This window comes from Martes martes (assembly GCF_963455335.1).
Source record: "Martes martes genome assembly, chromosome: X".
In the NCBI taxonomy this organism is placed as follows: Eukaryota; Metazoa; Chordata; class Mammalia; order Carnivora; family Mustelidae; genus Martes; species Martes martes.
The window spans coordinates 6,565,654-6,580,058 of record NC_137897.1 but is presented as its reverse complement, the minus strand read 5'-3'; the positions used below and the strand labels follow the sequence as shown (position 1 = coordinate 6,580,058).

Genomic DNA, 14,405 nt, shown 5'->3' with positions numbered 1-14,405 from the left:
GGTGGACCTGAACAGAAGCTTCTGTCCCTGGACAGCAGAGCGCTAAAGCGAGATTGTCCGCTCAGAGCGCCTGGGATCCTCTCAGCCCAAGATCTGAGCCACACGACAAAGACAGAGAAATACGACAGAGAGACACCCGTTTCTTAATAGCTCGGTGCAGTTTTCCCTGCTGGACATTATGAGACATTCTTTTTTTTTTTCCGTTATGAAACATTCTAATTGGGGGTTCACTTTGAAATTTTTATTTGGGGAGTTCACATGGCGCTATAGCATTTCTTTTCACTTTTCTGCACTGATGCAAATATTGCGGGCTCTTCAGTACGTGTGGGCATGCTTTAAGAGCTCCGGATGTATTTGCTGAGTGATCCCGGGATCGCTCTGAGTTCTGAGGCGTTTCTGTGATTATGGGTCATAAGGAAGGCATTTTTTTAAGTACAGTTTGACTATGTGTGAAAAACGCCTAATAACCGTGCCTTTATCCGCCGGTCTAAATTAGCAGGTGTTCGTCGCAATAATCAGCCCATTCCCGTTGGGTGCGCTCTTTAGCCGACAAAATCCCACTACTCTGCCATTCACTGTTTCTTTTTTTTTTTCTTCTTCTTCTTTTTAAAAGATTCTGTTTATCTGAGAGAGAGGGCACGCATAAGCAGATGGAACGGTAGGCAGAGGGGAAGCAGGCTCCGTGCTGAGCAGAGAGCTCGACTCGATCCCAGGACCCTGAGATCATGACCTGAGCCTAAGGCAGACACCACTTAACTGACTGAGCCACCCGGGCGTCCCAGCTATTCACTATTCCTCGGTAAAAGAGTTAGGGGGTGAATTTAGATCTCCACCCTCATTCAAACACTTGAAACGTTTCTTTCCAGAGTCTCTGCCTCTTCAAAGTTTTTATCGGTGGATCCCAATATCATCCTGCTTATTACGTTATTAATTATCCTGTCTACCACCCTCCCAACACAGAACTGGAAATGTATCAGAAGCATAATTCTAGAAACTTCATTTCTAAGGATTTTGAGCACTTCACAGGTGTAACATACTGAGGTGAAATTTGGAGAACATGAAATTAACCATTTTAATGTGTGCGATCTGTCGTATTTGGTATATTCATGATGTTGTGCAATATGAGTTCCACAATCTTTTTATTAGCCCCCCAAAAATCCATACCCATTATGCAGTCATCATCCACTGCGCCCCTCCCTCCCACCCCCCCCCACCGCCAGTCTGCTCTCTGTCTCTGGGAATTTGCCTGTTCTGGACGTTTCCTACAAATAGATCATACAATACACGGCCTTTTGCATCAGACTTCTTTCACTTAGCCTTAACGCTTTCAAGGTTCATCCATACTGCTTTGTGTATCAGTACTTCCGTCCTTTTTATGCATGAATAACATTCCATTGTATGGATAGACCCACAAGGATAATTTTTTTTAGCCAAAATACATCATCTTTATAAGATACAAAGTTTTAAGAGCCATTAAGAGACCCAAGAGGAGATAGATCTCCGTAGGTAACCAGGCTGAAATTTTTCTAGATGAAATGGAAGAGTTTAGACCTAGAATTCTCTTCCTGGCTGCTGCCAGCTAGCTTTGTGACTTTCTATAAATGAACACCAGCACTCTTAATGAGAAAATAACTAGATTTAGAGATGAACCATTTCAGAGTATTTCTTTGCCCACCAATTCCCAGCACCCTACACAGCACTCTACATGTAGTTGTCCCTTGGTGTTGTTTACCAAACTTCCTGAAAGACCCAGATCAACAAGATCACGGGTCTAGCATGGTCTGAGATGCTCAGATGTGGTTTACGTTATGCCACAACTGTATCTTTTTAAGAGGATCGCTTGCATTTTTTAATTAGTCCAAACGTTCTGCTATTGGCAACTGAACTTCACAAATCAACCTGAGGCGTTAACACACACATAGCACAAGATTCTCTTCTAGCAGGAGCGTCGTACTCACCAATACGTTGCTTTATAGTTTATAAATGAGAACGCTTAACTAGCAACCATAAATGAAGAGGGGAAATGGGGCACCCATTGGAGGAATTTGTGAGAGAGCTCATGAATGTTTTCCATGGCATCTGCTGGGAATATGGTGCAAAAAAAAAAAAAAAAAAAAAAGAATACAAGAAGAACGAAACAAGCCAGACAAAAACTCCTTTTTGAATGTTTATTTTAGAGAGAGGCTAGTAATTGATTAAACTAATCCAATATCTGGAAACATTCTTTTTTAATCTTCACTTTGCCTTTTATGCAGTTTGAAATTTTGGAGACTCCTCTTTGAAGTAGAGCAGGGTCGGGTCTGAAAGGAACAAACAGTTTCCCAGACAGATGTGTGAAGAAATGCCCGGAGCTATGTGCTTCTTGCTGGGGTTAGATGTGAAGGGGGCCAGGCTGTTAAATACACAGCAACATGAGATACGAATATTCTTCCACCTCCGTGGGGAATTTTTTTTCCAACAGTAAAAAGGAAGGCGGGCGGGGAGGGGGGGAGCCATTCTACTGTTTCCCCCGTTCCTTTGCCTCGTCTTTAAGCTTGATCGTTTGCATTGTGTTGACTGTGTTGTGCCGTTCCCAGGTTCTCTTTGAGGCTCCCGTGTAAAAACAGCCCTGTTTAAAAATGATCCTTCTTTTCCTTTTATTTTTTGTCATTCCCAGGCAGTGACAGTGACAAGCATCTTGACATTTCTAAAAAGTTGTTTTGTTTAAATTACAGAGTCTCCATGGCGACTGCATCCTCCCAGGTCCTAATTCCTGAAATCAACCTCAATGACACATTTGACACCTTTGCCTTAGATTTTTCCCGAGAGAAGAAATTGCTAGAATGTCTGGATTACCTTACAGGTATTGTCTTGTGTGTGTGCGCGCGCGCGCTTTAATATTGTGCATGTGCTTTGATATCATGTACAATCGGTGATACACATACTTTGCCACCACATCGATTCCCTCAAAACCAAAGGTGTGGGCTCCTGATTTAGGAATGGAGTCTAATATTCCCGTAAATGATTTCTGGCATGCTTTTTTTTTTGTTTCCCCACCCAAAACGACACGGTCTGAGACCAAATTGGGGACAGAGGAGAAAGGCAAATCTCGAGAATTAAACACGTACTTCCTGCCATTTTCTCTCCCTCTCAAGAGTGTGGGTGTCACAAAGAACAACTCTGCTGGCCATCACAGAGTGGCGTAAGGTAGCGGGGCTGTTTTCCACTTCATCTCAGCAAGGCATCTGACTCTCACGGTGTCTTGGCAGAGAAACAGTTGGCAGCTAACTCTTGATTGAGTGTCTACCTTGCTTCAGCTCTTTGTATCTGAGATCTGGCATGGTCTTAGCGTGTTATAATCTTCATTTTTTCCCATGACAGGAGTCACCCATCTCACTGGAGGTCAGGTTGCTCGCGAGTGGCAGAATTAGAATTTGGCTTGGGTCCGTACGGACTCCAAAGACCTCTCGTTCTTTCTGGTAAAAGACCGCATTTCAGCTTGGCAAAAGGTCACCGCAGCAAATGTCCCAAAAATCACATGTGAATTCCCAGTGCCATCGTTCTGATAGACAGTTTTTATTGGGCCGGGGGGGGGGGGTGGGTCAAACTTACGAAACGAAAGGAACAGCAGTAAAAGAAAACCTCAGGCTACTCGTGTTCCTAACCATGCTTCCAAATGTTTCTGTGCGTCGCCCTCGAGAGTGAGGACTGAAATCATTCGCTGGTAGAATGCGGATTGTTTAAAGGACCTTTATTTGTGTTAGCCAAAGCCACTGGTGCCTAGGACTTCCGGAAGGCTCCGTGTATACAGTGAAGCCAGATGTGCGTGGGACTGAGGACATGCAGCCTTCGAGAGTCCACGTCCCTGACTCAGCATGGCGTCCGCTTCCGCAGTTCAGTTCTGCGCGCATGCGTGTGGGAGGGTGGTTGGAAAGGATGTTCGCTCTCACAGTCCATGGATCAAAAACGAGCAGTTTTATATCCAAGGGGTGTTATACCCAGATAGGTTTTTTTTTTTTTCTTTGCAAGAATCCGAGATGCTGTTTTTAGCCTTTCTGCATTTGCAAGCAAAGTGTTCATCCCACCAACTTATCTTACGTCATTCTTTCAAACCACACCACTCTTACTAAGGAAGAAAGAAGTTGACTCCAAAGTGCATTTGCAGTAAGGAACCAAACTCGGTTTCAAATATTTATTCATATACTGCCCCCCTTTTTAAGTTAACTCTGAGATCTGTCTAAACTAATGCTCCCCCCCTACAACCTTCCACGATGATAGAAATATTCTGTATTGGCACTGTCCGTTTTGGTAGCTGCTGTCCACATGGGGCTATCAGAAACTTTAAATGTACATGGTGAGTCTTTACTTTCATTGAACTTTAATTAAACTTAATAGAAGTTTAAACAGTTTGTGGCTACTGTATTAGGCAGCACAGGTCTAGATTTTCTCTGGCTGAGCGGTTTTTCATGATGGCATCCTATGAAAAGTCTTCTTTTTTTTTTTGCATCATTTGGAATTGAGTAGGATGGCAACAACAGAAAATCCAGTTAGCAGTGACTAAACCCATCAAGGGGTGTTTGTATCCTGCAAACCCGGGCACGGAGATGTGTGCTCCAAGCCTGGGCAGCAGCTCAGGGAGGACCGCAGACCCCAGGCTCTTGCTTTTTCCCTGCTCCGCCGTCTTCCCTGCGCTGCCTTTTTGCCACACACAGCACAGCTGCCCCGCCTCCGTGCATCGTGCTCAAGTTACAGGTGAAAAGAGACGGATGCAGGGGAAACGGGGACAAAATTCTGTCCTTGTTTATCAGGAAAACAAAAAGCTTGCTTAGAAGGCCCACCTGGCAAACTGCCACTCGTGTCTCGGGGGCCAGATCCACGTCACAAGGTCATGTCCAAGGATAAAGAGGACTGAAAGACTGTTGGGCCGGGCACATGACCTTTCTGTACAAAATCAGTGTCTTGTTGACCTGAGTGTGTCCTCCCCATTGCCCGGTAATCGTTTAATGGTGTTCTGGTGGGCATACACTCATGGGCTCCGTCTCCATGCGAATGCCAAGGCAGTGATTAAAGGGGAAGGCAAGGAAGTCGTTTGCACCGACTAGGACTGTGTACCCCGTATATCATCCCGATCGCTGTTTATGCCAAGCTAGAGACCACATGGGGCACCTGCCATTCTGCCTTCTTAACTGTCAAACCTCACATACAAATCTGGCCTATTTCTAGACATAACATCGATCCTGGCCATAACATATGATGCTTGGCTGATACTGCCAAGTCCAAATAGTTTATCAGACATTTGTAAGCAGGAAATGAAGTGTTTGTGGAGTATTAGCCCACCATTTCTCATGTCCTGTTTATGACAGAGGCAAGAAAATAACAGTTCTGCTACCAATCCCATGAATATTGAAATTGGCAGCATGCTGCTATCCTCATTTACAGTAAATTGGATATTGACTTTTCGGGACAAACCCATTGGGCTTACAATCAAAACAGGGTTAGCCTGCGTGGCTGTGAAAACAAGATGATTTTTTTCCCTCTGTGACATGCCTCTAAGTGGTATGTCAAGTTAATAACCCAGAGAGGTGACATTTCCTCCCCGCTCACAGCTACTTGCTTATTTTGAACACAAGTCTGCTTTCTACTTAATCCTCTATTGCAATACAGAAAAGACACCATCTTTTCTCCAGTGGTTGATGGAAAAGTAATTCAGTGAGCTATTTAGATTATGGGAGAATAAGCATTTCTCCACCACTCCCTGCCGGGTGATCGCACACCGACAGCGGCCGCACAGACGATCCTAAGGAGTTTTATGGAGCAGCTGGGCCTCCCCTGGCTCGGTGTCCCTGACTCATGCACAACCAAGTCACAGCACACGACACTAAATCTTGCATGCGGATATACTTCAGGAGACAGACGTATAAATACACATTCCAGAAAGAATGCTTTAAGGGCTCTGTGGAGCCTTTCTGTCTTAACCCATGACTTAATGTGTTGCCAGCCCACATGCACAGGTGTGTAGTCACATTGGTGGAACTCAGTGAGCAAGAGACCAAGCTGCCCTAATTGACTTCATGCAACAAACATAGAAGTTGGACAAAATGAAGCCTAAAACAATTCGAGTTTTCAAGTTGCCATTTTTACAAACTCTTCTCCCTCTTTGGGTTTGTTTAGGACTCCTCGGGCCTAATCAAAATTTAGAGCAGGAAAGAACTCTGCAATAGTGCGAACAGAGGTCGCTCTGAATGTATAGAACGCAGATATGTTTCTCCTTTTGAAGTTAGGTTCTAGTATACAGAAGACTGGAAATAAAGGCCTGGATCGATTCTCCAAACCAGGGGTTGGCAAACTTTGACTATAAAGGGCCAGATGGTAAATATTTTAGGCTTTGCAGGACATATGGTCCCAACTACTCAACTCTGCTAGTGCACAAAAGCAGCCACAGACAATACATAAATGAATGAGCCTGGCTGTGTTCCAATAAAACTTTATTTACAAAAACAGGCAGTGGGCCAGATTTGGCCCATAGCCATAGTTTGCCAAGCCCTGCTCTGAAATATTATTGCCAGTGCAGAGCACTCCCTGCCTAGTCTTTTTCTTGCTCACAAACTCTTCTCATAAAACCAGTTACTGAAATCAAACTGGTAGATTTTGAGTCAACTTCAAATCATTATTTTGCTAGGATTTAGACTTCTCTGCTCCAGACTGTGTTCGAGACATAAAACAGCAGCCTTCTCCAGTCATAAAGTTAACCAAATGCCAAGGAACCATGTTTTCTTGGGGAAGGAAAATGTACTTCTTAGATAGGATTGACTGTTAATCATGTTCTTCTTAATTTGAAATATCACCTATAAAGCTGAAAGATGAAAGCAAAATAGGGCCACACTAATAAGGTGTTTTTTTTTAATAAGGCATCAAAACTTCTAATGAGAGAAAATCTTCAAACAATTATTTGGCTGGGTTTGTTATAGGATAACAAACATTGGTATTTTTCCAATCGGGTGTGTAAATATAAGAATACGTGACCTCACATAGCTCAGAGGTTGGCAAACCTTGGCTCGTAGGCCCAATCTAGCCCTCACCTCTTTTTGTCAATAAAGTTTTACTGGAAGCTGCCCATGTCCATCTGAATACGAATCGCCCAAGGCTGCCTTCAGAGTGCGGCAGCAGAGTTGAAAGGACAAAGAACAAAGAATGTGTGGCCCACAAAACCTAAAATACTTACCACCTAGCCCTTTACTGGAAAAGTTTGCCATCTCCCCAGTGTGGGTGAAATCACAGAAGTTCATCTTGTTTGCTTTTTAATATTTTTTTTTCATGGATAAGAGTATTATTTGCTTAACCTCCTAAACGTCCTTTCATGATAAATAGAGATAAATCCCTACTGGCTGGCTGAAGTCACGCTACCCTTTAATGACAGCAGCGACCAGCCAACGAGACGTTGGTTCTTTGGATCGGGGTCACCACCTCTGAGCTGGTGGTCCTGATGGACCTGTGTAGAAAGGCCTGCTTTGACTGTCCCATGTCTCCTCTGAAATGTGTCCCGGAGGTGCCTGCTTTTTGGCTGATGAGTGTTCTTGATCCCCCTCCTCCAGCTCCCAACCCTCCTACAATTAGAGAAGAGCTCTGCACCGCTTCCTACGACACCATCACCGTTCACTGGACCTCCGATGATGAATTCAGCGTGGTTTCCTATGAGCTCCAGTACACCATATTCACTGGACAAGCCAATGTTGTTAGTGAGTATCACGCCCCCTGTCGATTTCTCTGTTTGGTGACTGTCTTCTGTTAGATGGCAATTCTAAATGGAAGCGTCAAGGTAAGACAAGGAAGGGAAGGATTCACAGTAGGTATTGGCTGCATTTCCTCACCAAGAGGATGATCGCATTCGCTTGTACTATACTAGCAAAAATAGCGAGCCAGAGAGTGATAAACATTAGTGATCTCTAGCAGTCCACACGGATGAGTATTACAAACATATATTTAAGAGAAAGAAGCAGGAAATAAAAGAATACATGCAGTATGAGTCTATTTATACATTCATAATTTAAAGATAAAAAGGAAAACCATTTTGTGGGGCGGGGGCGCCTGGGCGGCTCAGTAGGTTAAGTGTCCCGACTCTTGATTTTGGCTCAGATGGTGATCTCAGGGTCGTGGGATCAAGCCCTGCGTTGAGCTCCACGCTCACTGGAGAATCTGCTTGAGATTCTCTCTCCCTGTGCTCCCCCACCGACTCGCACATGTGCATGCTCTCTCTCTCTCTCCCTCTCTCACTCAAATACATAAATCTTAAAAAAAAACTGTTTTGTTTAGCGATACATACATAGGTGTAAAAACGATAAATAAAAGGGAGGATGATGGTTACTTCCAGGATGGGAGGGGAGTGGTACCACTGAGAAGCAGTATACAGGAGCTCATGGGGTTAACTATTTTCTGGGTGAGAGTTACACGGTTTAGTGAGTTTATCCTACATTTAGTATTACGTACTTCTCTGACTGTTATTTCACAACGTAAAAAAAGAATTTAATAAAATGGATAGCCAAACAATGCCCAATACCACATCCCATTTGGAGAAGAGCAGGCCCGTTGTTTAAAATGTTAGTCATCGGCCCCCACCTGGGAAGAATTTCAGACCTTACATGAAACACAGAGAGACCCTTCTCTCCCTGGGGCCCATGAGCTATCTGGTATCAGAGACAGGTTGGTGATCTCAGAGAACCCCAGTTGCTGGCCAGAGCGGTGGTAACAAAGCAGTCTCGCCTCCCTTCCCCCACGGTTACTCAAATTGAGTTGAGTAAATGGGAGAGGACCAGAAGAAGTGGCTTTTCGGGAAAGCAAGTTTGAAACTTCTTTAGCAAATGGGAAGAGATCATATCAAAGTAGAACAGAATAGAATAGAATAGAATAGAATAGAATAGAATAGCAGTCACTTTTCAACAAAGAAATGTTTTGAATAAATCCATATCAACTGAATGTGCTTTTATTACAAACACCTCTTCTCCCTTAAGCATGCTATTCTTTTCTAGCACAAGGAATTCTGAGGCACGTGATGCTTAAAAAAGAAATTAAATTTAGGATTAATTAAAAGAGGGGGGGAAAAAAAGAGGGATGCGTGAAGAACCCCACCTCCAAGTAACTAGCATTGCCGGCTCATACCAACAAACAGACCCCCCGGCCTCCTTAGATCCTCGTTTCCCAGGCTTCCTTCCTCAACCCTCTGACCTTCCACTCCCTAATTGGCCTGCCTTGGCAGCCTTTATTAAAATCTTACCATTTTCCAGGAATGCGTAAGGAGGAAAAAAAATCATGAAACGTTGCTAACCGCTGTGGCCAGCTGCCCGAGTAAGAGGGCAGACATGGCGGGTGACAATGTCTTGGGGGAAATGATGGTTTAACTAAGTTTTGAAAGAGAGTGGATACATTATCAGCAAGCTAAGGGGGATGCCAGGCAGCCGCACGATCGGGGGCAAACTTGGTGGAGACGGAGAATGGCAGGGCATTTTCTGAGACATTCTCTACTCAAGCCTGGCTGGAGAATTGAGTGGGGAAGGGGAGATGAGGGGAAATGAAGATAGAGAAATAGAACCGGGACTCAAACCCATCTAGGTCTGGTTCCAGAAAGCACATGTTCTTAATCATCAGTCTCTTAATCCTCACCCACAGCAAAGACCTAGACCGCAGAGGGCCACTCGCGCCACACGGTGTGGGATTTTTCCCCACACAGAGCAGCAGTGCGATTAGATACAGGGTTAGAAGCCCCTCAGGCAGTGCTGTGGGGGATAGAGCGGAACAGGGCAAAACTGGAAGCAGAGACATGAACTTGGAGGTCTGTAGTAATTCACAGAGGCAGAGATGGCCAGGACCTGCCAATGGCAGTAGCGCCCATGAAGGTAAGGAGAAGATAAATTCCAGAAGAGACTTCTCCACCTCTGACCCATATCCCCAGCAAACACCATTACTGTCTCCAGCTGTTGGAAGTGCTGTGGGGGGCAAGTCGAAACAGCACGGGCGTATCAATGGTTCACCATGGTTCGGCATCATTTTGCCCTTTCAGGATTTTGGATTCTTCTCGTGTTGCCTCTCATCCCTAGTTCTATAGGCATGAAGAAATACTAACTTCCCTAAAACCTTTCTTTTTAGTAAGTAATGCACAAACACTGTGTGATAATATATAAAATGTCTACGGTGACAATTGGATGTTTTTCAATATGGCAGCCCCAAAGCCCCAGTATGGCAGTTCCAAAGTTACCTACTGCGCCAACTCCATTTCACATGCATCCTTCCTGTGGTTGTCTGTTGATACAAAAGGATGCACAGACACTCACACACATCTAGAAATACATTGTTTAGGGACACAAAAGGTAGCGGGCCAAACACAGTTCTTTACCTTGCTTTGTTCACCCAGAATAGTCTCTTTTGATTAACTCAGAAATAGCTGATCAGGGACCGTAAGTACATTTGCAAACTCACGATGCTAGGACTTTTGTCCGTTGCTGTATTCTCTTTTTTTGGAAGCAGGTCACAGGTCTTGCCTGCGCTCAAGGAGGGTGAGAATTACATGAAGTCATGAATGTATCGCTGGGGAATCATGGGGGCTACCCAAGAGCGCATCCGCCATAGATGGTTCCGTCTTTCCTGAAGTGTCTTAAAGTGAATTTTTGTGGGCGTTGAGACACTACGTAGAGCCTTGGCCTAGACGGGCAGGCCCTGTATCAGTTGGCTTTTGCTGATCGGCCGACAACCACAGAGCCGAAGTAGCATATAACAGTAAACATGTACTGCCTGTGTGTCTGGAATCAGGTGGGGGTCTGCTGGTCCCACTGACCTTGGTGAGGCTCTGTCAAGGTCACGCTGCGGATTGGGGCTGCCCCCTATTGTCCCACATGGGTGCGTTCTCCTGGTGATCGCAGGTGAGCGCAGCGCACGCCTGCAAGGACGGGCACGCTTGCACACGTGCTTTGCAGGCCCCTGTATTTGTCACGTTAGCTGATGTGCTAGAGGCCAAAGCAAGTCTCACGGGCGAGCCCAGAGTCAGAATGTGAGGGCCAGCGAGGTTGCTCCGCAAGGAGTATGGATACTCAAGGAGCGAGGATGTGGAGCTAAAAGACGGTAGATGCGCTTAAGAACTTGGACTGGACCCCAGTGCTTTCCTCCACCCCCCCCACCCCCCTCACCAAATGAAAAGAGGAGACCTAGTGCCTAAAACTTGGGGTTTCTCTGGCTGACTTGGCTTCCATGCTGTTGGCATGAAAAATAATATGAGTAGACGAGAAAAGTCCGTGCCTACAGAAACCCACCAGCAGCCACACCACTGACTTCAGAGCTCCATTCTCGGTGATCCCAGACACGGTGTATTGTTCCCCAAAAGCAGGTGCCACAGGGAAATAAATGGGGATGACTTCTTGAAGGTGACAGACCTTGCTTGTTTGGTGCACGCATGTCGGAAAGGCTATTCCTCCCAGGACCAGTGGAAATCAGGGAAACTGCAGGTGTCCATCTGACTGGACGCTCTCATCAGCCCATTAGTACCGGGAGCTGTTTGTCTCTTTAACGTCCATGAAACCAGTATAGTGAAGTCCTGAGGCCTACAGGATCGAATTGTAACAAGGAAAGAAAGAATAAATGTAAATAAAAAGACAACTGACATGCAAAGACCTTCAAATTATTTTCTTCTTGACTATTATGTATATTTGTAATGTCTGAGAGGGACCTGGATTTGAATCCCAACTGTGGACCTCACTAGCTCCGTAATTTGGGGCAAATTATTCAACGTCCTCTGCGTCTGTTTCCTCATCTGTAAGGAGAGGTGATGTTTTAACTTCCCGTGGTTGAGATGCTAAAACTGTGGTCTGAGCCCCATGCTGGCCACAGTGTCAGCTCAGAGGTAGTCCAAGTTATTATTCCTACAAAAATACGGCGGCACTCACCCGTCACCGCATTTTTTTTTTTTTAAAGCTGACGTTTTGGGTCATAGGACAAAGGTCAGTCATTAAATTAGTGAGGGTTTTCTACACAATGGCATTTTACACATTCTTCAAGTGCCAGGCCTTCCCTGAATGCTGTTTGTCCATCTGTCCCGCCATTTGGAGGAATATCCTTTGCGGATGTTGTTACATTGAATGACGAGAGCTAATAGTAAAACTGTACCGAAAGTTAGAAGACGTGAGAGCCCCCAAACCGGCCAAGCCCCTCGTGCCACTAGGAATCTTCGCTGCCTATAGGTCATGGTTCCTTCATTTGTCATAATGAATTCTAGTTAATTGCCCACAACTGACTTTGGTGAAGGAGAATTAGATAATATCTGTGAAGCTTTTGATCTTTTAAAAAGGCTCTCCCTAATCAAATTCATATATTCAAATGCAAAATTAATGACACCATTAATTTTTTATTATGCATTCTTATTAGCAGACTTAGGCCTACAGATGTTAATGAATTGCTTATTAATAAGTAGATATGTATTTAATTTCACAACGTTTTTCATGATTTTTTCCGAAACCCCTTTCAGTGCTCCATTTAAAATCCTAAACGGAGCCTTTTCCCAGCAGCCTATTTTTATTATTAGCCAAAGTCCAAAGATGCGCTTTTCCAGGTCTCCATGGTGAGGTAGTTATCTGTATTTAATTAATCTTAGTCAATTTGAAAACATTCATGAGCAGTTATTAAACAGATACTGTTTTTACAGAGAAGAAGGAAAAGGATGTTCACTTCTGTCCGATCTGGTAGAAGAAACAAAGGACGTTTGAAGCCACCTGCCGCCTCTCCGAAGGGTGTCCGTGTTGCGTAATGTTTTATACAGAGTGTTTTACTGCAAGATGACTGTTGCTATACAAGGCTCTGAAATCCCAAATGTAATTAGGATCTTGTAATGAGCGGCGTTACGTAGGGAGATGCTTCTGACCCATTGTGAATGAGAACAAAATGTATAAGATTGAGAAACTCAATTAAGTCTCATTATGAACTAATTATCATTCCATTGTTGCTTTAATACTGGAAGCCAAGTTAGAGAAGGTGGATATTGGAATACCCTCAAAGATGATTGAGAATGAATTGGGAGAAAAGTGAGGCTTCATTCCAGGACGGTGCCACGGGTGTCTCGTAAAGAGATGCGTAAAACCTGGTCAGCGGCCCCAACACGGTGCAGTACCGAGGCAGAGAGGTCTGGCCCTTGGCACCATATGCAAGATGTTAGGTGACACTGGCCCAGGACCAACACTAGCAACGCAGTGACGGTGTCCTCGGAGACGCCTCACTACTCCAGCCGCCAGAAGAAAATGGTCGCTGCTGCTTTCTTGGCATTTTTAATCAACTTCTCAATTATTGTCCTGGCAGCAGTAGTAACAGAAATAGTGAGCATTCGCGAGAGCAGGTCGTCCCAGTGTAAAGCTGTCCAATCAAATTTTACCACTCCATCAACATTTTTGTTCCTTTAATCTTTGAGGGGGAAAAAATGAGCGACCTCTTCAAAGTCATCAGGATGGTCAGGTCCCTTTTCTGTTTGGAAAAGCGTTCCGAAACATTAAATCTCTTTTGTTGGGTTTTAAGGCCAACTTGCTGTTCGTAGCAATTTCAGACATCTGCTTTATGATGTCGCTGAAAGCATTCCCCCACCACATTAAGCCCAGCTTTTTGGTCGTACAGTGATGTAAAGTTTATTGAAACATTTTTACATTTGCTTTCTTTGACCACAATCGTCATTTTCCTGTAACATATGCAATTAAACGGGAACAGTGTAAACGCAGTGACATCGATAGCGTTCTCATTTGAGTCTACTGAATGCCGTTACTGTGCTCGTCCGTGCTCGACTGCTGTTGACAAAGGACTAGGAGTATGAGTGGATTATCCTGGGCAATAGAAAAAGCTCACTGTTTTCGTTTTATTACTGTTGGAAGATCACGTTGAAATGTCTAAAGTGAGTCGCAGGCTTCTTGGGGCCCAGAGCTCAGAGTTCAAAATGACCCTTCTTTCGTTGGATCCAAATCTGTGATTTGGCCCTGGCGCTATCCAGAAGCGCCGAGCTTATGACAGCTGTATTCACGGAAAAGGCAAGGTGAAGAAGTAGCAAACGGGAAATGTAGTAGGGAGAGCCCCGTGTTACTGAGCCTCTGGTGGATGTTTCCCTGGGTCTCACACGAGTGAGAATGGGCAGGAGAACAGAGGGCTACGACCTGGGGGAGAACAGGGGATGGGGTGGGGGTGCGTGGTGCCTCAGTCGTCCTGCTCCGTCTCCAACACGAGCGCACACACGCCTTCACCGCCTTCCGTGAGTCTCCCGCGGTTCCCTTGCTTTATGCTGGCTTTGTCAACTCCGGCGGCGCTGCTGGTGAAACGTTCGCAGGTGGAGATGAAAAGAGGTGACCGGAAGCGCACAGGGTCAGATCTGACCTTGTGAGTTTGTATGTGCGTGTGTGAGTGTATGTATCTATGACTCA

General features: G+C 44.9%; 1 protein-coding gene across 3 annotated transcripts in view; it reads left to right on the top strand.

Moving 5' to 3' along the window:
- MID1 (midline 1) overlaps window positions 1-14,405 on the top strand; it is a gene marked incomplete at its 5' end in the record, with an annotated part of 104,088 nt that overhangs the window by 74,912 nt on the left and 14,771 nt on the right. For all 3 annotated transcript variants that reach the window (XM_080795608.1, XM_080795607.1, XM_080795606.1), the window contains 2 exons: window positions 2,715-2,842; window positions 7,572-7,715. In XM_080795608.1, coding sequence (XP_080651734.1) covers window positions 2,715-2,842; window positions 7,572-7,715 — 272 coding nt within the window. The remainder of the gene's footprint in view (window positions 1-2,714; window positions 2,843-7,571; window positions 7,716-14,405) is intronic.